This window comes from Erpetoichthys calabaricus, chromosome 11 (genome assembly GCF_900747795.2).
Source record: "Erpetoichthys calabaricus chromosome 11, fErpCal1.3, whole genome shotgun sequence".
In the NCBI taxonomy this organism is placed as follows: domain Eukaryota; kingdom Metazoa; phylum Chordata; class Cladistia; order Polypteriformes; family Polypteridae; genus Erpetoichthys; species Erpetoichthys calabaricus.
Window position 1 is genome coordinate 142,409,158 of NC_041404.2, and position 25,556 is coordinate 142,434,713.

The 25,556-nt window shown below is 43.1% G+C and overlaps 1 protein-coding gene across 2 annotated transcripts; it reads right to left on the minus strand.

Moving 5' to 3' along the window:
• Window positions 1-9,026: 9,026 nt before the first annotated feature.
• Window positions 9,027-25,524, minus strand: crym (crystallin, mu). Of its 2 annotated transcripts, XM_028814176.2 has the most exons (9): window positions 25,162-25,524; window positions 19,253-19,421; window positions 17,476-17,626; window positions 16,583-16,645; window positions 15,018-15,119; window positions 13,829-14,012; window positions 11,840-11,961; window positions 11,158-11,242; window positions 9,027-9,402 (listed from the first exon to the last, which is right to left on the minus strand). In XM_028814176.2, the coding sequence occupies exons 2-9, from the start codon at window positions 19,408-19,410 to the stop codon at window positions 9,338-9,340; spliced, it is 930 nt and encodes a 309-aa protein (XP_028670009.2). In that variant the 5' UTR covers window positions 19,411-19,421; window positions 25,162-25,524; the 3' UTR covers window positions 9,027-9,337. The 2 variants fall into 2 exon arrangements, with proteins under 2 accessions (XP_028670009.2, XP_051789624.1); XM_051933664.1 differs by lacking the exon at window positions 15,018-15,119.
• Window positions 25,525-25,556: the final 32 nt, after the last annotated feature.

The window sequence follows — 25,556 nt, forward strand, 5'->3', positions numbered from 1 at the left end:
GGGTGGGGGAGGGGGGGGGGGTTGAGTTGTTGTGGGGACTAGAGGTTGTCCGTTGAAGTCCGGACTTTTCCCATGGAACAGATGTGCTGGGTCACCTCTTGGACTTCATAACAGAGCTTTCTTATAGTGAACCACACCCAGTGACCTTCTACCTTGTCCCTCTAAACTGTTGAACGCCCACTTCAGTGGCCTGTACGACCTCAGGGGGTCATGGAACTGAGTCTACCATCTGGGTTTCACACTCCAAATACTGATCAGTGTCTACCAGGCTCTGCTTTTTCCTTTCCCCAGAATCCACACATATAGCATCTTTTGTTGGACATCTAAGTGACTCAATCTAAGGGGTCTCCACTACACACCAGCGCTGAAAAAATGATTTTTGTCCTTTTTAATGACTAATTTAAAATTCTCAGCTTCTCAATCAGACCTCGAACACTATAGTCGGCACGGTGCTACATAGACAAGACAGTTTTCCACATTCCAGTTTGAAATAAATGGGGAGCAAGTAGCCTGATTGCCACGCCTCCTTCTTTTTCATGTCATCATGTTGAAACTCTTGGGTGGTCCTATTTCAGGCTTATTCAAAGAATTTGTACATCTATATATACGGGGCAGAAGTTGGGCGACTTTAGATCGATGTAAAGGATGGGTGCTGGCTAGGGGACAAGAAAATGGAGACCACAAGTACTCCAGTTTGGAGGATAATGGGAGGTTTGTACAATGCAAGGGAATGGATTGCCAGCTGTTAACTCTTTTAGGATGGACTGACTGGGGGGGGACACAAGGACCAACAGAGCCAGACCCTCAGATTTCAGGCTGGGTTAAGTCACGCACCGCTGTGTACCAGCGACCATTTTTAACATTCATTTTTAGAAATCTGAATATCACTTTCGATTAGATGTCCCCTAATTGTGCTGTATTTAACCTTCTAATTAACCTGTACAATTACGGAGTAAACTAGGTATTAAGTACTCAATTGTAATTGTTATTCCTCAATTTATATATGTTTCTCTATTATAAAAAAAACCCTTTGACATGACGAGACTTTTTGTAGACGAGACTTTTGGAAGATTTTTTCAAGTCTCGCAAGACGAGACTTTTGCCATGAAAATTTTTAAAGTCACACCTTCCTCTCAATCAATTTTCAAACAAGACCACGGTCATCGATCCTCTCATTCGTTGTGAATACAGTTTATTTTAGTATAGCCCATAATCACACAAGGAAGTGCCGCAAATGGGCTTTAACAGGCCCTGCCTCTTGACAGCCGCCCAGCCTTGACCCTCTAAGAAGACCAGAAAAAAACTCACAAAAAAAACCTAGTAGGGAAAATGGAAGAAACCTCAGGGAAGGAAGTTCAGAGAGAGACCCCTTAGCAGGTAGGTTGGGACGTGCAGTGGGCGTCAAAAGAAGGGGGGTCCAATATAATACAATAAAATACAATACACAGAACAGAACAAATCCTCAATAAATAATTAAAAAAATTTTTAGAAGCACGGAGCAGAATTTAACAGTAGATGATATATAATAAGATTTAGATAATTTTAGACTCCTGGGAGACCTCATCCATCAAGCTGCCTCCCCCATTTGGCCATTCCACGGCTGAAACAGTGTTGGGCCAGCCAATCCGATGAAAGGACCCCTCCTTCCACGATTCCCTGCGATCCTCCATCAGGGATGACTTTACCTTAGGCAGGCAAAACAAACTTGGCAGGTGGGCCTGGCACCAAGTGGCACATTTGAGTACCGAGAAGAGAAACAGAACAGGTGAGGGTTATTATCCAATTCTAACTGTCATGTTACTTTATGTTTTAGTGACTAATGACTAACTTTTGTCAGACACATTTCTTGCACTCTCAGCTCTTATTAATCTTTACTTTTCCCTCATTTTAAGTCGTGTACGAAAAGTCTGCAGTTTCATCCTCAAAAGAAGCGTTTCAGGACATTATTGTTAAACATATAATATATTTGTTAAAAACGTTGAAGTCATTATCAGGACAATAATTTTATATGTTCTAGATGACATGTCAATGACTAAGATAGATAGATAGATAGTTAGATAAAAGGCACTATAAGATAGATAGATAGATAGATAGATAGATAGATAGATAGATAGATAGATAGATAGATAGATAGATAGATAGATAGATAGATAGATAGATAGATAGATAGATAGATACTTTATTAATCCCAAGGGGAAATTCTCCATACTCCAGCAGCATACTGATAAAGAAACAATATTAAATTAAAGAGTAATAACAATGCAGGTATACAGACAGACAATAACTTTGTATGATGTTAACGTTTACCCCCCCCGGGTGGAATTGAAGAGTCACATAGTGTGGTGGAGGAACGATCTCCTCAGTCTGTCAGTGGAGCAGGACGGTGACAGCAGTCTGTCGCTGAAGCTGCTCCTCTGTCTGGAGATGATCCTGTTCAATGGATGCAGTGGATTCTCCATGACTGACAGGAGTCTGCTCAGCGCCCATCGCTCTGCCACGGATGTCAAACTGTCCAGCTCCGTGCCAACAATAGAGCCTGCCTTCCTCACAGTTTGTCCAGGTGTGAGGTTGTCCCTCTTCTTTATGCTGCCTCCCCAGCACACCACCGTGTAGAAGAGGGCGCTCGCCACAACCGTCTGATAGAACATCTGCAGCATCTTATTGCAGATGTTGAAGGATGCCGGTCTTCTAAGGACATATAGCCGGCTCTGTCCTCTCTTGCACAGAACATCAGTATTGGCAGTCCAGTCCAGTTTATCATCCAGCTGCACTCCCAGGTATTTATAGGTCTGTACCCTCTGCACACAGTCAGTCACCTCTGATGATCACGGGGTCCATGAGGGGTCTGGGTCTCCTAAAATCCACCACCAGCTCCTTGGTTTTACTGGTGTTCAGGTGTAGGTGGTTTGAGTCGCACCATTTAACAAAGTCCTTGATGAAGTTCCTATACTCCTCCTCCTGCCCACTCCTGATGCAGCCCACGATAGCAGTGTCATCAGCGAACTTTTGCACGTGGCAGGACTCCGAGTTGTATTGGAAGTCCGATGTACAGGACCGGAGAAAGTACAGTCCCCTGCGGTGCTCCTGTGTTGCTGACCACAATGTCAGACCTGCAGTTCCCGAGACGCACATACTGAGGTCTGTCTTTAAGATAGTCCATGATCCATTCCACCAGGTATGAATCTACTTCCCATCTCTGTCAGCTTGTCCCTAAGGAGCAGATGTTGGATGGTGTTGAAGGCGCTAGAGAAGTCCAGAAACATAATTCTTACAGCACCACTGCCTCTGTCCAAGTGGGAGAGGGATCGGTGTAGCATGTAGATGATGGCATCCTCCGCTCCCACCTTCTTCTGGTATGCGAACTGCAGAGGTTCGAGGGCGTGGCGGACCTGTGGCCTCAGGTGGTGAAGCAGCAGCCGCTCCATGCTCTTCATCACATGTGACGTCAGAGTAACAGGCCGGAAGTCATTCAGCTCACTAGGACATGATACCTTTGGGACTGGGGTGATGCAAGATGTTTTCCAAAGCCTCGGGACTCTCCCCTGTTCCAGGCTCAGGTTGAAGATGCGCTGTAGAGGACTCCCCAGCACCAACGCACAGGCCTTCAGCAGTCGTGGCGATACTCCATCTGGACCCGCTGCTTTGCTGGCACGAAGTCTCCTCAGCTCTCTGCTCACCTGCGCTGCTGTAATTGTGGGTGGGGGGGAAAACTCTCTCCTATGCTGGTATCAGCAGAAGGATGGGTGGAGGGTGCAGTACTCTGAGGTGAGAGTGGGTTAGGGTGGTCAAACCTGTTAATGAAGTTGTTCATCTGGTTTGCTCTCTCTACATCTCTCTCGATGGTGGCACCCCGCTTCGAGCTGCAGCCAGTGATGATCTTCATCCCATCCCACACTTCCTTCATGCTGTTATTCTGCAACTTCTGCTCCAGCTTTCTCCTGTGCTGCTCCTTCGCCACCCTGAGCTGGACTCGGAGTTCCTTCTGCTGATCACCGCCTTTAAAATCCCTTTTCTTCTGGTTCAAAAGGCCCTTGATGTCACTTGTACTTCATGGCTTGTTGTTAGCATAGCAGCGTACTGTTCTTACTGGAACTACAGTACAATGTCCACACAGAAGTTGATGTAGTCAGTAGTGCAGTCAACAACCTCCTCAATGTTCTCACTATAAGAGCCCTGCAGGATATCCCAGTCTGTAGTTCCAGTCTCTCAGAGCCTTCCCTGCCTCAGGGGACCACTTCCTGAATGAGCGAGTGGTTGTAGGTAGGACCCTCACTCTTGGTTTGTAGTGAGACTGAAGCAGAACCAGGTTATGATCTGCTTTCCCAAGTGCAGGCAGCGGAGTGGCGCTGTATAATAATTCTTTTTGCATTTATATAGCGCTTTTCTCACTACTCAAAGCGCTTAGCAATTGCAGGTTAAGGGCCTTGCTTAAGGGCCCAACAGAGCAGAGTCCCTTTTAGCATTTATGGGATTCGAACCGGCAACCTTCTGATTACCAGTGCAGATCCCCAGCCTCAGAGCAACATTTGCATACAGTAGGTCAATAGTGCTATTTCCCCAGGTGTTACAATCCACATATTGGGAGTAGGCAGGTAAGGTTTTGTCCAGTGTCACATAGTTAAAGAAGCGAAGAACATGTAAAACTTTAACAGGTGACAAGAAAAGTAATGTAGTAACAAACATTCCAAAAAGTTGGTTTATTTATTAGAGAGAAAGAAATGATATTCACTCACGGGCAGTCATACGTTGTGTTGTCACGATGTAAGTCCAAACACGTCATCAAAATTCAATGCGATCTTGAAGAAAAGTTAATTCCAAATACTGTTTTTACTGAAGTGTTACAGTAAAAGTGAAATTTTAAAAAGTATTTGTATGTTAACATCAAAGACCAACCGAATGAACATGAATAATGGAACGAATACCTCTAACGCAACATGAACCATAAATTTATTTCCATTTATTATGTTTTACTATTTTAAACTTTGGTAAATTAATACCTGAAATGTAAAACAGTTAGTTCTATAATGCATGTGTAACCCATGAAAATAACAATCTCTTTAAATTGTATATCCGGTTAACCAAACCTGGGGGGTTGGCGAGTGAAGCGAGCAGGGGCGCAGAGCCCCCTAGTGTACTTTTAAAAATTGTGGAATAACAATTACAATTGAGTACTAATTACAATTACAATTGAGTAAGTACAAGGTGTAAAAGAACAGACTCGACACACGTAAAGAAAGGTTTGGGGCAGCCACCCTATCTTAGCCACCTTAGCCCACAAAGCCATGGCCTGTTTCTTAGTTGCCTTAGCGGGGTTGTATGTCCAGGCCATTATGTTTCTCATCTGCCAGCCTGGGTTTCTCCCACCTGTATTAAAGGGCTTGCCCTTCGTGGGATATGTATGGGCAGTCCCCACACCCGGGAGGCCATAATAAGTTCTCAATGCGTTCCCTGACGCACTTGGCTCTAGGCTGTGGGTCCCGGGGCTATTGTTCCCTGGACCTTTAACAGGATGATGGGTTGAAGCATATTCAAGCTTTCCCCGACACGCCCCGACGGACGCCCACTCGGCAACTCGGGAGCGGTACTTACCCATCTGATATTTTGTTGGATTATAAACGTGTGTCGAGCCTAGGTTTAGGTTTGCCTTCCAATCTCTCCAGGAGGCCATCATCCTGCCGGCTACGCCACTGTAAAAGTACAGACTCGACACACGTAAAGAAAGGTTTGGGGCAGCCACCCGTATAATGTTCCTAGCTGCAAAGGTTTCCTTTTTTATATAACAGAGTTGTTGATCGTACTGAGTCCAAGACAGAACTGATGAAGGTTAGAAAAGAAGGCGGTTTTAAGTGGTCAGACAGGAAGTGATGTAGGGTAACCGGAAGTGATGTAGGGAACCGGAAGTGACGTTCTTCTAGGTGCCGGAACAGGAAATGACGTTCTTGATTCAGATAGGTTTTCCCGCGGCTGGTCTGCAGAGACAACAGGAGAAGGTTTAGTGCACCCCGCACCCCCCTGGCCTGGCGTGGAATTACCTTTACTTGGTCCACACAATGTCCCCCTACTCGCACGTGTGTGACAAAGGTAATGACACCTAGTTATTCTGTAATTATACAGGCAATACATGGTAGGTACAGCGTATTTAGGGACACCTAATCTAAAGTGATACCGAAATTCATTTGTTGTGCTGCCCCCAAACATCAATAAATGTTACGTATGGCTGATTGGGTTTCTCATGCAGCATTTGGTGGTAAGAGGACATTAAGGGTGGTGGGTGTTTGGGTACCTGTTGGTAAAGAAGCACCATTTGTTGTTCTTCTGTTTCATTCATTATTGTGCCAAGACGACTGGGAGAAAAAGACGTTGTCAAAAGACGAAGCACCAGTAGATCAAAATAACAAACAACAAGCTAGAAACACGAGACAAAATCAAAGTTGAAAAAGAAAAACAAAAATGCAAAGTTCTTAACCAGGAGGTCGAAACGAAACCAAGAATTTCATGGCAAAGAAGGGTTTTGGGAATCCGTTTAGTCGGATGAGGAAGTGAACTTAAAATGTCCCTTTTATCTTGTTGCATTGTGACTGACAGGATCATGACCTCTGAGGACACGCCCCCCACTGGGAACATCCTATCAACTAGAGTCAAAATGGCGGTGTAAAGATGGTACAGATCAAAAATAAAAATCGAAATGATTGAAGATTGAAATGAAGCGTAAAGAGGAACAAAAATAAGAGATTCCATTAAATTCCTACATAAAGCTTGAGACCCAAGCCAACCAAAAAGCTACAATAAAATTAGAAAATCCCCAGCACCCTGGCAATCGTTCAGTAAGCTAACAGTGCAGTCGTTTCCCTCTATTGGCCTGTATTTTGATGTCGATAGTGAATGTGCCCCAATTCACACTTTCATAGTAAGATAGCATTGCATTCTTCTCATTACCTCCTCCTCCTCCTCCTTCTGTGCTCATTCAGGTAACTAAAACCAACAGCACATTACGCAGTTTCTAGCCAGAGAGTCCATCAGATTTAATAAGGCTGATCAGGAGAAAAGACGCGCAGAAAAGACTGGTCAGGACATAGCAAAAAAAGTCAAAAACCGGGAGATCATTAGCACAGACGACAAAGAAAAAATACCAAAAGTACACAGAAAGAACAAGTACTTCAGCACAAAGGCATGTACGAGATTATCGAGTAACCTACTAACCCGACATGAATTCGCTTTCACGTCACAACCTCCACAATCTTGAAACCGCAGGAAGAGAAAATAGAGACACCCACGATACCCAAAATGGCGGAGGAAACTGTCCAAAATAAAATGACAAAAATCTATACAAGGCTCACAAATTTAATTGTAATACTAAACATGGGTTCTCTGACTTCAAACATTCAAGTAAATCGTGTCTGATTATAGACATTTAATCACCCAGAAAAATGATCAGAATAATCTCTCTGTCTGTGAGGAGGGGGCTCCTTTATACCAACAGAAATAAACCTGTACAGCACCTCATGGGGACTGGGCCTGCCAAGTCTTCTTACTTTTTAGTCATTCTGGTGTGTGTTCAGACCATAATGTGTGTGTACAGTATGTGTATGTACAGTATTTATTTATCTATCTATGTGTTTATCTATTTACTTAAAGAGCTTCTGTAAAAACTCAAATTTCCTGCTGGGGACAAATAAAGTTAGTTCGTTAGATAGATAGATAGATAGATAGATAGATAGATAGATAGATAGATAGATAGATAGATAGATAGATAGGACGGACGATCGATCGATCTCGATCGATTGATCTATCTATTATATAGTGCCTTTCACATCTATCTATCTATCTATTATATAGCGCCTTTCACATCTATCTATCTATCTATCTATCTATCTATCTATCTATCTATCTATCTATCTATCTATCTATCTATCTATCTATCGTGGAAAGATGCCTGGAACACATATGGACTCAGAATGTCCACAACACACACGTTTATTATGTTCTGCTCCTTCTTTTCAACACAACACCCCCACAATACACTCACAAGGCTCAGTCCTTCTCCGCTTCTCTTTTACTTCACTGCCACCTCCACTCCTCTTTCACAAGCTCCGTCCTCTGCCAGCCTGACTCCTGCTCCCTGACTGGAGTGAGGCGGCCCCTTTTATAGTGAGGTGCTTCCCGATTAACCTCCGGCAGCATTTCCGAGTGTGGCAGAAGTGCTGCAGATCTTGTTTCCGGTGGCCATGGACCCCAACAACTTCGAACTTCTAAGCCCTAAGCCCATGGCCCCAGTGCAACCCAGGGGGGCTGCCCTCTCATGTCCATCCATCCATCCATTATCCAACCCGCTATATCCTAACTACAGGGTCACAGGGGTCTGCTGGAGCCAATCCCAGCCAACACAGGGCACAAGGCAGGAAACAAACCCCGGGCAGGGCAGCAGCCTACCGCAGGGTGCACACACACACACACACACACCAAGCACATACAAGGACAATTTAGAATCGCCAATGCACCTAACCTGGGTTATAAATTGCCCTTCTCCTGGTTCTCTACTCCTCCAGGTCTCCCAGTAGGGCATAATCCCCAGCCATCCATCATGCTATCTATCTATCTATCTATCTATCTATCTATCTATCTATCTATCTATCTATCTATCTATCTATCTATCTATCTATCTATCTATCACATAGATGATGTCAAAAGTCACCACCTCTGAGGCCACACCCATGGCAGCCTAAAGCCGTATCCTAACGATGGAGTCAAAAAGTAGTCAAGTCTCAGACAAAAAAAATGGCATTGGAAATGGTGAAAAACAATTTTTGATTGTTTTGTCCACATGACAAAAACTGTGTGAAATATTCAAAACATAATCATTTCATGACAAGCCTGTGGTCCATGAAGACATCTCAAGAAGTTCCACTCATGGCAGCTCACCCACACCAGGAGTGCCAGTGAGTGAAGCTCCTCTCCTCATTGAGCTGGGATGACGCCAGGCAGGAGAAACTTGCATAGGAGACAAAACAAAAGGCCAAACTTGGACATTTTAGTGTGTGCGTGTGCTCTTTAATCACTCAAGTAGTATTCCGTCCAGGACACAAATTTCCTTCTAAACATTTAAAGGCCCGTATTCCTGGCATTGCCTCAATGTGAGCCAGCTTGTGGAAGTGAACGCCTTGTGATTTAATCACAGTAAAGTTTTATGGTGCATAAATCATTCTCTAATGCACGTGATAGTCATAGTTCTCAGAGTTGCTTGGAGTTGCAAAAAAAATGAAGCTTTTGTGTTCCAATCTAATCTGCGCATCATCACCAGCCTTCATTGGACTAAGGACCAGATGAGAGCTGGACTTGTTCAGGGACGAGCTTTCCAGTGGTCAAACACCAGCTTGGCAGACACAGCATCCTGGATTCCCATACCTAAAAAAAATATGATAGAAAAAAAAACGGTGGTGAAAAAAATAGGCAGAAACTGACACTGGCACTGTGATGCCATGCAGCTTAGAATAATGGAAGCTCAAAACAAGCAGCAGCTAGTGGAGTCATCCAAGGTAACTGAGAAAGTCTTGAGATGTAAAAAAAAAAAAAAAGAAAGAAAAGTTGACGGAGGACCCATAGGGTTAAGGGTGAGGGTGAGCTGCTGCTGCTGAAGGTCCTTCTAATGCAGCGTTTCTCAACCTTTACGTATTTGCGACCCGAGCTTTTCATAACAGTTTTAATCGCGCCCCCTGATGTTTTTTTGAAAGGAGCCCACTAATACCAGTTTGTTCTTTAATAATTAATGATATATCATAGATGCATATTTTATTATACCTACTTAACTTTTATCGACATTGACCTAACTCTATATTTATTTTTCTAGTATCAGAGTGTAGTTTAAGTTAATTTGTTTTGGTTTCAATAGATGTATTTTTCATATTTTCGATTCTTGTTTTCTTTGTTTCACATCTTCACACCCCCCTAGGGGGGCCCACCCCACAGTTTGAGAACCACTGGTCTACTGTGATAGGGTGGTGGGAGGGCATAAGCTACATAAGGAAGTGCACCAGGGTAGTCTAATGCTGCATTCCACTTGAACTGGGAAGTTGGAATTTGCACCCCACATGTTGGATTTCCTGCTTGGAAACCTCAGCCTGGTCTGTCAAGTCCATGTTTGTCCAAATTCAAATCATGACATCAATCCAAAATGGTGGAGTACAGCCCCAATGTTAGCGAAAGCTGCAGTATTCTACAGTTTCCTAGCACTTTTGTCTAGTTGTGTCTCATTAAATCGGTTGTAAACGTGGTACTGTCACACACGAGCGCATGGGGAGCAGCTTTAGGACCCGACATGCACCGCAACAAGTCGTGCCAGGGGACAACGGCAGTGTGCTAACCTCTCTCTTCTTATCTCCTCAGAAAGAATGAGGCACCACCGCCGTAATACCGCCCGGACGACTCAAAGAGCCGCAGCACTTCTGGGTTCCTTTCTTCCCTCTGGTCCCCAATTGATGATGTCAGCCACCCATCCACCACCACGGTTTACCCAGCATCCCACTGTTTAATTTCCGGTCTGACCCTATAAACTGTCCGTCTACCTATCCTTGTGTGTCTTTTGAGTTTTTGGAAACCATTGACATAATTTCGTTGCAGTATACAGGGCTAAAAATCCCAAACCTTTATGTTTCTCTGTCTTGTTTATTACAGTACTTACTGTCCAACATCTATCTGTCGACACATTGCTATGGTGTTTGGATCTGCAAAATATCATGTAATGCATGGTAGTTTCAAAAAAGCAAGTACAACAGAGGTTCTCCATATTGGTTTTCCAAACGTTTTACTGGAACGAGGTCAACTCAAGAGTGACGTCATTCCCAGCTCCGACATCCGACTTGTGAGGTAAACGGAAACCAACATAAGGCTAAGCCCATGTGACTACATTTTCATTTAAAAACTGTGCTCTAGGCAATCTGCGCAAGAGAAGCCTAGGAAGCCTTAAGATTAATATGTGACAAAATTCCTAAAGGAACAAGAAATGTAGAAGTTTTAGTTATAATTATGAAAATAACAAAGCTGGTACTTCCATCAAATGAGTGACAGGAGATGAAGGCAGCAGGGGGCGCGAGGCAGGCAGGTAAAACTGCAGCCATCTTTGTGCTCCAATTACTGGGCTCTGAAAAAGCTCTTTGTTCTTACCCAGGGATTTGAACACAGACGTCCTTTCAGACAGGGCAGGTTTCGTCCCATTCACCACGTCCCCCAACTCAGAGAATATCTCTGCCTGTAAACAGAGAGACAAAAATGAAACAAACAGGTTTTGTAGTTCGGCTGGAAGGCCGCCCGGTTTGGAATCCTGCCCACCCATTTATAAAAGCAAGCAGGCTCCTGAGGATGAGGCTTCCCATTTGAGACGTGACCAGGGGGCTGGAGCCTGACTTGGTCTCCCCACACTGGTCAGACATGAAAACAATAACACATGAAAGAACTCCCACCCTGTCCTCCCACCTTGTACTCGCACCTGTCACCCTTTGCCATAAAAAGAACTGAGCCTGCCGTGCTTCACACCATTTGCCCATTCTTATAATTCTTGTGATGGTGCCTGTTGTGAAAGGCACTATAAAAATAAAGATTGCTTAATTGATTAAAAACCCTCAAGCCTAAAGGAGGTCCAGTAATGGACGGGTGGATCAGCAACAGCACATCTCTTTGTATATCCTTACTCCTTTTTACCGTAAGGACGTGTAGTTTGCTGCTTGTGAAGTTAACTGACATGAAAGCCCATATGTTATACAGCTAATGCATCACTTGAGTCGAAATGGTGGCAAGTGGCCGGGATGGGTGCTGGGGGACAGTGTGACACAAGAGCATTCAAGCCTACCCCAGATAGAATGACATCACCGGACTCCTTCAGTGCAGCTTCTCGGCTGTCCACGTACACCACAGCTTTCTTCATCAGCTCGTCGTCCATTTCTCTCCAGTCTGGACGGCACGCTCCCACTGCTGAGAGACATGGGGAGCAAAAGTAAAAATTGGGGTCCCTCAGCTGTGCCCTACAATGTGATGTTGATCTACAATAAAGAAGATAGCCAATCTGATGGACAGGAATCTTAGGGGGAAGTAATTTTATAATTTTACAGATAGGAAGTTAGTAGTTTGAGGTGCAGACCCCATCTTAATTATGTTATACCCCAGTGAAGTGGTGCTTCAGCACATAGTTGGGACAGCCACCATGAGATAAGAAAGCAACAGAGGCCAGAGAAATCTAAAAGGTAATCTGAGAAAATCCTGAAAGAAAAGAAAAGAGCATGAAAACTGGGACAGAGAACAATAAAGGACAAACGAGAGAGCAGAGAGACACAAAGAGACCAATGAGGGAACAGAGAGAGTGGCAAGGAATCAATGAGAGAGTAGAGAGACACAAAGAGACCAATGAGAGAACAGAGGGAGCAGCAAGCAACCAATGAGAGAATGGAGAGCTGCAAGGAACCAATGAGAGAGTAGAGAGACACAAAGAGACCAATGAGAGAACAGAGGGAGCAGCAAGCAACCAATGAAAGAATAGAGAGCTGCAAGGAACCAATGAGAGAATGGACAGCCACAAAGAGACCAATGAGAGAACAGAGTGAGTAGCAATGAACCAATGAAAGAACAGAGGGAGCAGCAAGGAACCAATGAGAGAGCAGAGAGACACAAAGAGACCAATGGGAGAACATAGGGAATAGCAATGAACCAGTAAGAGAACAAAGAGCCACATACGGACCTATCATGTTTCAGTCAGCACTCCTCCCCTGGCTTATATTTCAGTTCCTTTTTTTGGTCTTTTTTCTTCATTTTCTGAAATTTTATTTAGTTTTGTTTATGGAAATTTTAAGTATTTTATTATTTGCTTTTTGTATTATAAATTAATATTTTTTCACTAGGCACGTTAATTTCACAAAAAACACAAGAACTCAGCACTCCTAGGCACATTTGAAATGAACCGCCAGTTACTGTTGAAGACCCTCCAGATGTATAGAAATTTGGGCGGTTCCTGGTAGTGATTGGCTAGTGGCCATGTCTCTTGGGGGACTTCCCACAAAACTCGTTGAACATAACAAATGAAACTTAATAATAATAATTCATTACATTTATATAGCGCTTTTCTCAGTACTCAAAGTGCTATCCACACAGGGAGGAACCGGGAAGCGAACCCACAATCTTCCACAGTCTCCTTACTGCAAAGCAGCAGCACTACCACTGCGCCACCTGTGAGGACTTAAATACATAGGCTAAAATCAAAAATTAAGAGTGATGCAAATAATCAACATAAATTAAAGAATCAAGAATGAACAAAAGAGACATAAAACATGACTTGGAACCCCAGCCAGGGAAGGAACCCTCACTGAGATGTAACCGGTGGCCCCATCTCTTGGGAAACCACCCACAAAAATACAAGGAACATGACAGAACTAAAATATACACAATAAAAACTAAATAATCACAAAAAAATAATAATATTGATATATATATAAGACAAATAATACACAATCATATTTACATTAACAAAAGAAACTGAAACATCAAAAATGAACAAAAGGGACATAAAAAAGGAATTGAAACAAGCTGGGGAGGAACGCTGGCTTAAACAAGACAGCACCAATGAGAAAATAGAAGGAGTAGCAAGGAACCCATGAGAGAACAGAGGAAAAAAAGATCAAGGAAGAGGACTGATGAGCAGCCAGACAAAAAAAACGCACAATTAACCAAAGAGAAACAAGACCTGAAATAATAAAAAATAAGAGAAAGTAGTCCTGGTGACCGCCAAGAAACCAGACAGGCCCTTCAAGGAGGATCAAGACTACAGAAAAGACGAGCCGTGTCTGCGTACCATTGATGTGCGCCCCTGGCTTCACCCATTCACCGAACAGCACAGGCTCCATCGATCTGGTGACAGTGACGATAACATCAGCTCCTTGGACCGCCTCCTTCACTGAGTCACACACACGGACAGGCCCTCTGACGGTCCTTGCAAACTTCTCTGTGTTTGTCTTGGTCCTGCTCCAGACCCTGACCTGAGGTGAGAAGCAAGAGATGAAAGTGATGATAGCCATTTCAGGGAGGCCTCCATCGACACGCATCCCCAGGTAATGGCCAGTCTTAAGCTGTCCTGTAAACTGGAGTCAGGCGTGGATAAGGCTCCCTCCCTCCCTAGGACTCGTTTATCATTTTTTTCTGGACCACACTGGCACTGGAACAGAAGGGACAGACCTTGCAAGAGAAGACTGGCCATGGGGGTCCCCTACTCATCCAGAGAGAAGTGCCTTTTTATGTTTTATCCCATTCAACTACAAGATATTGCTTATTGGACATATGAGCCAAACCATTGCTCTTCAAGACTGTCATACCTTCTCATTCTTATTTATGCCACTGGTTGTTCAACAAACAAGCAAACACCAGTTGTAGGAAGGACATAGAATGGCTAAAAGGTGATCAGGACCCACCGATAATAGAAGGTTGTTGAGAGTCAGTGTGAGCGGACCTTAGAAATGATAAGTAAGGGAACCCCACTGTGGGACTGGCATGGAGCTAATACGCTTATTGGAATGGTATGGACATCTACTGTAGATCGTTGGTACTATGGTCTCAATGTGAGAAGGAGAGCCATCAGACAAGCAATCAAATATTATGGCTTCTGGACACTCTTATTATGGACGCTGGATATGTTCCCCTGGATTGGGTGTAAATGGAGTCTGCCTCCCAAACCACCTTATTTTGGAAGGGAAGGTGCTTGATCAAAGAGCCAGAGATCATAAGAAGATTTAAGATTTAGGAGATTGCAGCTTCTCCAATTCTAGAAGATCCATTGCTTTGTTCAATTTTGGGCTGAATATAATTTCCGCATTATGCTCCTTCCCTGTGGTTCTCTCTTCCCATTTTTGGTCATGGTCACCAATGAGTCTGGATGGCTTCTGTGGGTTCCACAACATCAAAGTCCATTACATGGCCAATTCAATTCAAGTTTAGAATGCGACCCCCACCCCCCAATAGTCATGCCAGGTCTCACAGGGTCCACTCACCTCTTTAAACGAAAACATCTCCATGAAGACCTCATAGTGGCCGACTGCTTGCTGTCCAGACCCGAGGATGCACAGAATGTCTGCTTGGGGTGGCTTCAGAAACTTGGAGAAAAGACAAAGAGAAGAAAATTAAAAAAAGAGAGAGAGAGAGTTACGCAGGTCAGAATCCAAAAGGCCTGAGTGGGACGACGGGGTGAGGATGGTGTGAGTCAGCCAAACAAACGTTCCACCTTCACTTCATACAGTGCTCTGGTGCGGTGGAATCCAGTGGTGCTGTCTGGCCTTGTTGGTCCACATAAAGCCTTAAATGGCATTAAGAGGCAAAAGCGTTTCAAAAGGAACGCTGACTCCAAGAAGCAACTTGCCGAGATGTTTCTTCATCTGTACTGTGATTTCCATTTTTTGTGCCTTATCTGGAATGGATCCTGGCAATTTAAATGTTTTTTCTGGGGTTTTCATACTGAGGGATTCTGATTTTTGAAGGAGGTTTAGTGCAATTTTGAGGAAATGATTATTTATGAGCTGAGTTACTCATCTATGTCAGGTGGATTACTAACTTCAAAACTGGAATTAACCGCATTTAATTGAAATTCTTGAATACATTAATATGCATTCCACTTTATAATGCTTATCGATATCATTTTTAGAAAAAGTAAAATTAAATTGAAATAATAAATATTCAATCAGCCCTCTGTATTCGCAGATTCTTCACTTCACGAATTCAACTGACCATGGGTCGAAAATATTCAAAAAAAAATTTCCAAAATGCTCCAAAAAAGGTACACCTTGAATTAGCCGTGATGGACAGTACAGTGAATTCATGTGAATAAAGCGACGTGTAGGCATATTCTGTGGGATGCTGGCACAGGAGGAGGACCAGCGGAGGAAGAAGGCCCACCCCTCAAGGCTCAGTGATGATCCTTCCACTGTTTCAACTACAGAAACCTTGTTGCAATTTTTACTTCCTCTTTGGTCAAGTTGGATTGCCTTATTGGATTGCCAGTCTGGTGTGTAAAAATGCAGGGGCTTAATTAGTGCGAGCTCAAAGGCTAAGTGGGAGTGTGAAGTGCAATCTCTCGATGAGAAAACAGAAATCTTAGATCTTTAGAAAATTGGTATGTCGCTCGCTGAAATGGGCCGCAATGTCGGTAAGGACAAGTCAAACATTCGTACAATAAACTAGAAAGAACATGAAATTGGTGGAGGTGTTAGTGCAGTTAGTGCTATGGTAAGAAATCTAGAAATGATTTACTAGCCAGGGTTTGATGGTGATATCCCCCTCTAGTGAGCATTATTGGAAGTGCTTTGGAACTCTTTAGTGCTTGGGACTCCTAGTTCATGACACAAAAAAAGCACAGGTTGCAAAAGTTGCAAATCCTGTACACCGTGTGCTGCATTGCCAACAAATTCCTGGAGTTAAGAAAAGTTGCACCATCACCTCACTGTGGAGTGAGGATTGGGACACCATGCACATTTTACAACCCACCCCACCTGCCTGCTCCCACCACTCTGTCATCTATAAATGAACATTGCAGCCCCCTACAGGACAAATGAATTTTTCCTACCTTTGTGGCAATGGCAGAAACTGCTGCCGTTCTTCTAACTGTTATCACGTTACCATCCAGGACCTGGCAGAAAATGTAACACGTTATTATTCAACCAGCCATTTTTAGGGTTTCCAGAAGTAAAAGCCTCTCCCACCATTTCTATAACCTCTTGTTATGTCAAAACTACCGTATGTCTATAACATCTGAGAATGTAAGAGACTCTGAGGAATGGAGAAATCAAATTATTATTATTATTATTATTATAGTGCTTTTCACATCTGCCTCTCTATTATATAGTGCCTTTCACATCTATCTATCTATCTATCTATCTATCTATCTATCTATCTATCTATCTATCTATCTATCTATCTATCTATCTATCTATCTGTCTATCTATCTATCTATCTATCTGTCGCATAAATGATGTCCGAATTCATCACCACTTAGGCCACACCCGTGGCAGCCTGAAGCCATATCCTAACGATGGACTGAAAAAATGGAGAAGTCTTAGACAAAAAAAAAGACATTGGAAACAGTGCAAAATAATTTTCAGTACCTTAAATACTAACCCTATCTGATATTCGGGTGTACCCATGGGATACATGAAAGCATTTCAAGAGGTTATGCTTATGGCAGCTCACCCACACCAGGAGTGCCAGTAAGTGAAGCTCGTCTCCTCATTAAGTTGGGACAACACAAGGCAGGAGAAACTTGCATATCTATCTATTATATAGTGCCTTTCCTATCTATCTATCTATCTATCTATCTATCTATCATACAGTGCCTTTCTCGTCTATCTAGTTATCTGTCTATCTAGTGCCTTTCACTGTGGTCATTACCACGACAAAAATCGTGTTATTGGTTCACATAAAATTTTTTTTGGGGAGAGTTTTATAATTCTTGACACTTACAGCTTGTAGGGAGCCACATGCTGGATCAAAGAGGAGTATGCTGGACATGTGGTTTGGATGGCTTGATGATGGCTCTCGTTGATAGAAGGTCAGAAGTTTTGTTGCTAGTACATCGTCATGGGGGCTGTAGGCAGGCATGGCTAGAAAGAATCTAAAAAGAAAGGCAAAATCTGCCATCAGAGTAACGCAGTCTCCAACTCCTCTACCGTATGCATCTAGAAAAATCCTAGGGTCTCAGCTCCCATGAGGAATTATTGGCCTTCATTCCCAAGTTATTAGAGTACCAGGAGTTCAGCGTTTCTTACAATCTTGCTTGCTTCACCAAGGTGGTACTCCTGCTCCTCCAAAACATCTTACATTTGAGTATGTTTCATGAAGAGGGTCAGGCTTGTGGGTCATTATTGCACACATTATTACATTATTGTGGGACAGTAACAGTTGAGAAACACTGAATTAAATAACCTGAACAATATATCAAGCAGCAAGAGTGGTTTCATCTTGAAAGACCGAATCACAGTAAATGTTTCATGCCACACGTTTGGTTTGTTTGATTTACTTCTGTATTTACGAGATAAGTGTATCCTTACCACAAGAAAAATAGTACCGGGAATATGCTATAAAATGATTATTTCCAAATCCTTTTTGTTGTCACAAACATATGTCGGAAACATGGAAGACGTGTTTCCATTTATCGAAACCTAAAAGAGGACGTATTCGGCAAGTTTTTAGGCTTTATTTTTCTAGTGTTGCTATGTGCCCCATTGCCTCCAATTTAAAGTGACAGTGTGGACGCAATATTTTTTACATTTTTTTAGAAAACATTTAACTTTTGAGCCTGGCAAATGTATATCTTTCCATATTAACTTAAGACTTGAAAGATACCAAATTTGTCCTTTTTACCTGACCACCAATAAAAAAGAACTTTAGGAGGCCAAAGTGCCTTTCATGAAAACACAGATTCTGACTCCAACTTAAGGAAGTTTTTAATCGTAGTTTAATAAGAGATATTATTATTCTGCTATTTTATAAAATTCTAAATCTCAATGCACATTCTCATATCATATAGAATTTGGGTGAATGAGGGTGCATGGGGATTTGGTGTGGGATTTGGCGTAAACATTATTTGTGCAGGAACTTTTCACCCACGTTCAGGTAAAAATTATCGGTTAGCATTGAGAAATGAGGGATGACAAATTGCCTATAATGGGCAATAAAATTCCTGTCTGCTTTGAACATGAATAAAAACTATTAAAAAATTCTTTAGTACATTTTAAAAATCCAATCATATTTATTTGTATTTCCAATTGTCAGATATGCAAAGTATTTTGCGAAAATGGAGCAAAGGATATTTTTGTAAACTTATATTTTTGAACATGAAAAGCAAACTTCATATTTTTAGGCCTGTGTAGGCCGCAGCCTGAAGGGAGCAGTTTGGGGACTTGCAGCCCTTGTTCTTGGCTGGACCAGTGAAGGTCTTGGCCTGTTTTATTGTCTTTTGGAGACCTCAACCCCTTTTCTCCATATTTCTGTCTCCAGATCACACCATGGTGACTCAAGATGTGGTTTCCAGATTTGCGTCAACTGCCCAGCTACTCTTGTGACCCTTGGTTCAGGGGCAAATAGTTGTGCCATTAATTTCTTGGAGAAACCACAGTGTACAGTATTGAGAGCTGTTTCAAGGTAACTTAATAATAATTTGAGGATTTACGCAGGATATAAAGCGACGAGTGGGCTCAAAGTAATGAATCAGAGTCCATGAACAATCAACAAACCTTACCCATTGTGCTTTTCCAGCGGGATGATGGTCCTCAGAGGTTGAGTTATGCTCCCTGCGGAAAACCTCACAAGTGCCTCCTCTAGGCGAGGGATCAGGTCCTCACTTCGCAGAAGAGCGGAGACCTCACTGGGGCCGAGGATTACTGGAGAAACAGCCATGTCGCCGCCACCTGATAACACACAAGAAAGAGCATCACTGGAGTTGTTGTATCCACTGTGACAGGAGCAACGATGCCATATTTGCTGCCGTATTTACATCACTGTGGTGTCCACGGTCACCAAATAAAAAACAAAAAAAACATCATGCCAAAAATAAATAAATAAAAATTTCCAATTCAGAACAAAACATGAAACTAATGGTAGAAATGACATCTGTATGTTGTCATAGAAGACACGGGTTGAAGGGCACCCTGGCCACAGTGGTTCCCTACCCAGCAGGAAGCCATAATAAAAGAAGGACTCGGATGGATGGGCAACCCGACTAGATTGGTTAGTGGTACCTATGAAGGAAGGAAAGTGGTGGAGTGCCTCTCGAGGCTTTGTGTTCCCCCAGAGTGGCAGTGTCGCTCCCGTCTGGACACCCTCATGGCTGCATGGGAGTTGTAGTTTTGTTGGGCAGCCCTGATCGGGTTGTCAGGTGCCACTAGGGGGAGCTGCTGTTAGTGGGAACCTTTATTACAGAGATGTTTCCCCTGGGTCGGGGGGAGGTGGACAAGGAAAGGAAGGGAAAGAACCGGAATTGTGATGGATTTATCAGCTATTAAAAACCTGTAGAAGGTATTTTGTTTCAATAAAAACGTCTTGCCTTGAACCCTCTCTTGTGTGGTTTGGTTTTATCTGTGTGTTTGGGGTGGAGGTGCACCCCCTACAGGTCACAATGTATAAAAACCCCAACATAGACAAATACATATGTACAGTATATAACTTTGACGTATATTAGAACAACAAAATCACCAGGGACTCAGTGGACTCTTTTAGAGTAAATATGACCTTTCAAAGTGTATAAATGGAAAGAGTCGTCTCATACATACACTTGAAGTGTCATCTCTCATTTTCTCTTCCCACTCTGGGTGATCTATGGATGGATGTTGTTTTATCATACGTGACCCTGATTGTCCTCCATTAAATACACCAGAATGTCCAACTGTCTGCAGGGTTGTTCAATGGATCCGTTTATACTGCAGACTTGAGGCCATCACGTGTCATGTGACCATACATTTTCCCATGCTAAGTCAATTAGGGTATCGGCTTTATTTATAAGGGGTAATGTTACGATAATTGTAACGATCGAGTTCAGCCTTTATTTACACCGTTGTGCCAGTTCACTCACCACATGTTAACTATTAGATAGTGAAGGGCTGTAGCAGAATGAAATGACGTTTACTTAGAAGGCTGGCGTCCTTCAATATCTTCAATAAGATGCTGCAGATGTTCTATCAGACGGTTGTGGAGAGCGCCCTCTTCTACGCCGTGGTGTGCTGGGGAGGCAGCATTAAGAAGAAGGACGCCTCATGCCTGGACAAACTGGTGAGGAAAGCAGGCTTTATTGTAGGCACGGAGCTGGACAGTTTGACATCTGTGGCAGAGCGACGGGCGCTGAGCAGACTCCTGTCAATTATGGAGAATCCACTGCATCCACTAAACAGGATCATCTCCAGACAGAGGCGCAGCTTCAGCGACAGACTGCTGTCACCGTCCTGCTCCACTGACAGACTGAGGAGATCGTTCCTCCATCACACTATGTGACTCTTCAATTCCACCCGGGGGGGTAAACATTAACATTATACAAAGTTATTGTCTGTTTTTACCTGCATTTTTATTACTCTTTAATTTAATATTGTTTTTTGTATCAGTATGCTGCTGCTGGAGTATGGGAATTTCCCCTTGGGATTAATAAAGTATCTATCTATCTATCTATCTATCTATCTATCTATCTATCTATCTATCTATCTATCTATCTACTGGACAAGAAAAGATACTTGGGTGCCAGTTGGGCAACAAGGAAAAAGCAGAAGGTAACAAAAAGTAAGCACTTCACTGTGCCGTTTTTAAAGAGACAACAGTCCTCTCATCAGGACACTCAGCAAGGAATTTCGGCTTCTGCCAATAAGAAAGCCAAAGTGAGACTCCATCCTCTGCGTTCGCTCTGCTTTTATAGGCTGAGGACTGGAAGGGGCGGGGCTTATTTTGGTTTGGTGCCCTAAAGGGGCGGTTTCTCCAGGCTGTAAGGGAAGAAGTGGAGCAGTCTGTTAACGCCAGTGCCCCCTCTCATCCTGGGGTGGTCCTACTTACTACAGGCGAACCCAAAGGGTGACCCTTTGGCACGCGTGCATGACAGGGGTGAGAGAAATAGCAAGACAATTTGAGACAGGGGATGAGTAGGAGGCCAGAAGGGACGAGACCATAATGAGCAAATTAGCCAGGACATCGAATACACCCTACTCTTTTTAAAACATGCCCAGAGATCTTTTATGACCACAGAGAGTCAGGACCTCGGTTTTATGTCTCACCATTTTTTTCAGCACTGTGGCATTAGGATCCAAATACAGACCACAGGGGTAAGTGCCCCTTGCTGATCTCACCAACACCTCTTCCAGCAGCAACCCAAGCTTCTCCTGGTTGGTCTCCTATCCAAGTGGATTACCTGTTCTGAAGTGCAGGTGTTATGGCTGCTAGCCCAAAATCCCCCCCAAAAAACACTGCAGATGTGTCAATTACGTGGTAAAGCAACCTCATCGGAGACCTTTATTTATTTATCATATAAATTTTCTTAAGAGCAGGTAACAGTCCCGGGAGGACCGCTACTCTTGCACTCTGTTCAGAAGTGCTCATTTTTCGGGAACACGTTAACACCTAACCAAACAGCCCAATTAAAAAAACGTTATTGCATAAACAAATGATGTTCTCGGTGCTAAAATAGGACAAAACTTAACCTGTTTACACAGAACCATCATTACTGAACCTGGTGTCATTATAAGAGAGAAGAGATTACGGAGGCAGAGTGAATCAAACTCGAGCAGGTAGTTAAAAAAAATCCTGGAGTTGGGTGTTATTGAAGGAAGTAATAGCCTACGGTCAAGCCCCATTGTACTTGTACTAAAGCCTGATGGGACCTGGAGCTCATGCAAAGACTTCTTCCGACTGAACCGAGTTTCTTGTTTTGATACCTACCCTTTGCTCAGATGAACTGAGAGAGAAATTAGGTCACTGGACATGACCAAAAGGTATTGGCAAATTACCTCTGGCCCCTAAAGCTAAAGAAAAGACAGCGTTTAGCACTCTTAGTGGTCACTGGCAGTATTGTGTGTTACCTTTTGGGCTGCATTGGGCACCAGCAACTTTTCAGCATTTGGTGGACAAACTGTTACAGCCTCGTAACGCCTTTAAGTGCTGCCTCCCATGATCATGTAGTCATCTTTTCCACCACCTGGGGAGGGCACTTATGCCTTGTCTTGACCATGCTCTGTACTTTTTTTATCCTCTGGAGGAGGAGGAGGAGGTTGGGAGCAAGCACTGATAAAGCACGTTGCCGTACCCACCACACGACAAACCACCTGAGGATCCCAAATTAGGACCCAGGTGCAGCAGTGCAACAGGTCCTTCATATAAATCCAAAAAAAAAATGTTCCTTTGGCCTGACGGAAGCAAAATACTTACAATATATAGTAGGACAAGGTCAAGTCGAGCCACAGTGGACTAAAATAGCTGCCATACAAGCCTGGTCCCGGACAAAATCAAAAAGGCAACTGCGAGCTTTATTTAGGATTCGCCGTGTCCTGCTGAAGGTTTGTCCCATGCTCTTCGCAACAGGCTGCGTCTTTAAATAACTTGAGGCACAAGTCAGCCCCACACAGATGGCCCTCTTGACTTTGAGAGTGAAAGTGACAGTTGTCACTTCAGGGCTGCAGGCGATTCACCAATCAAAAACAGTACACACTAGAGCCCGCCCTCTCAGCCTGAACGAGTGAAAGGATCCGTTTCAAATTCAAGCTGTATATCAGGTTGCATTTGGAGAAATATTACGAATAAAATAAATAAATAAGCAACCAAACAACATATTCCATGGCCAATTTATTTCTTTTATTTATTTATTTTACACTGACGTACTCTTTTTCCTCATTCGTTGTCACATTTCATAGTACTGTATGCCTTTTATTTGTGTATTTATTTCTTTATTTTATTTTGTCCAAAATATATATTCTATAATATATAATTTATATATTTGAGTAGGGTCAAATAGTTAAATATATAAAGAAATAAGCATGCCATGTTATTTTGTAACCAGAGTTAGGTGTTGGCTGGAGCCTATCCCAGTTTGTATAGGTCACAATAGTGACAAGGCGAACTCACACACACTAAGGTTGTCAATCCACCTAACCTGCATGTCTTTAGATAGTGAGAGGAAACCAGAGCACCTCGAGGAAATCCACACAGACACGGAGAGAACATGCAAACTCCACACAGGGAGAGCCCAGGAGCAAACCCTGGTCTTGTTCCTGCGAGGTAGCAGTGCTACTACTGAGCTGCTGTGCCACAAACTGTATTGGTGTGAAAAATGCTGCTTTTTACAGTTTGTTAAATAAGACTCATCATATTTCGTTAGTTTGAATATTAGGATGATTATAGGGTTATTTACATTAGATGCAGCGTCATGCATGTGTGCCTGGGGATCACCTTCCTGGCTCCGCTGAGAGAGATGGGGCGCTCACGCTGACCGTCTCTCCTTTCTGTCCGCCACTCACTCCGAGAACCCGCCCAGTGAGGGCAACTAACTGCTGTACCCAGAGCTGGCCCCGCCCCTTTCCAGTCAGGGAATTATAAAGCCAGACAGTCCCAGCGGAAACTTGCAAACTCTACGCGGGGAGGACTCCAGACGTGGACTCTGCTCTTTGTACTATGAGGCAGCAGTGCTACCACTGCACCAGCATGTAAATAAGTATCCAAAATATAAATCTCATGACATTTTTAATTATTTATTTGCACATTTCATGTTGTTAATTATTCCACAGTATTATTTCTCTTTTAATTCATTTGATTAATTTTGTCCATATATCTGTTCACAGGGTCACACTTTCTCGTATGTCCCCTGGTGTGACTATTGTTCATAAAAAGAACTTTGATCCAAGCCTTTTTAGAAGGCTCATTTTCTCTTCACACACCTGCTGATCTAAAAATCCCATTTGATTTCTTGTAAACTCTTTTCCCATATCTGATCTAAAATCACATTTCTGATGTTGGTTGACTCGTTTTATGAACCACTGTGGTGGTTGTCATGTGAACACGTACTCCGATTCCTGCCGCTTTAGATCTCTCGTTTTCTCTTCTCGCTCCATTTCCAGTGACCCCGACCGTTCCCTCTGCGCTCGCCTGCCAGGGCTCTCCCGATGTCCTCGTCTCCCCCTATACGGATCGCCTTTTTCCTTCCGCCCTGTCCTACGCGCAGGGCTGGATTAACCATTAAGTAAAATAAGCAACTGCTTTGGATATCATATGGTGCAAAACTGCAAATGGTGCAGCTGAACCAGGGTCCGCAAAAAGCGCCTTCCACATTAAATGATAAACATATACATACAGTAATAATAAAATAGTAATAAGCTGGATGTCTTATCTGCACTATGTATAGAAGTAGATATGTTACGTAAGATTCTTTTTCAGATCTGATCAGACTTCACAATTAGAAAAAAGTAAGAGGAAACTTTTCAAATGTAAATCAAGTGGAAGTATTCACAAATAAACATTATTTTCCATCTTACTGTAACTTTTGTTTCATTTCGCATGATTAAACTTTATTTTATAGTTTATTATGCTTTATATTTTGAATTAGGCATATCTGGGGGCGCCAAAATCTTTTAAATGCTTAGGGCCTAATCAAGCCCTGCTAGTCCAAATGGCCAGCCCGTCCGTACACACCTGGTTCCGTCCAGATCTCGAGCTCTCTCCTTCTTCAGCGCTCTTGATCGCTTCTCAACCTCTCGATCTTCCCTCGTCTGCGCTTGTTCTCGTTTCGCTTCGCTTTTCTATTAACACGTAGACCACGCGAGACGACTCCTTAGACAAATATTGACCGCGGTGCTCTTGTATTAAAGTTAAAACACGGAATCCCTGAGTGCTGGCGGCAAAAAACAGATAAATAACAAATAAAAGGCAACCGTCCGCAAACTTTTAATCCTCTTGACGTTTTTTCAGGGCATTGTGAAATAAACGTCCGTGCTTGCTAAAACGGAGAATGCTCGTCTTTCATTTTATCCAAGTCAGCCAGTAAAAATCAGAAAAGTTCAGTTTCGCCTCCCGCCAGTAGAGGGCGA

Bases quoted from the DNA above. Each gene is read 5' to 3' on its own strand.
- crym (XM_028814176.2), bottom strand. From the start codon at position 19,410: ATGGCTGTTTCTCCAGTAATCCTCGGCCCCAGTGAGGTCTCCGCTCTT. The intron at 14,013-15,017 runs GTGAGTGGACCC...TTCTCACCTCAG, and splicing joins AGATGTTTTCGTTTAAAGAG to GTCAGGGTCTGGAGCAGGAC. The intron at 11,962-13,828 runs GTACGCAGACAC...CATGTCTCTCAG, and splicing joins GCCAGGGGCGCACATCAATG to CAGTGGGAGCGTGCCGTCCA.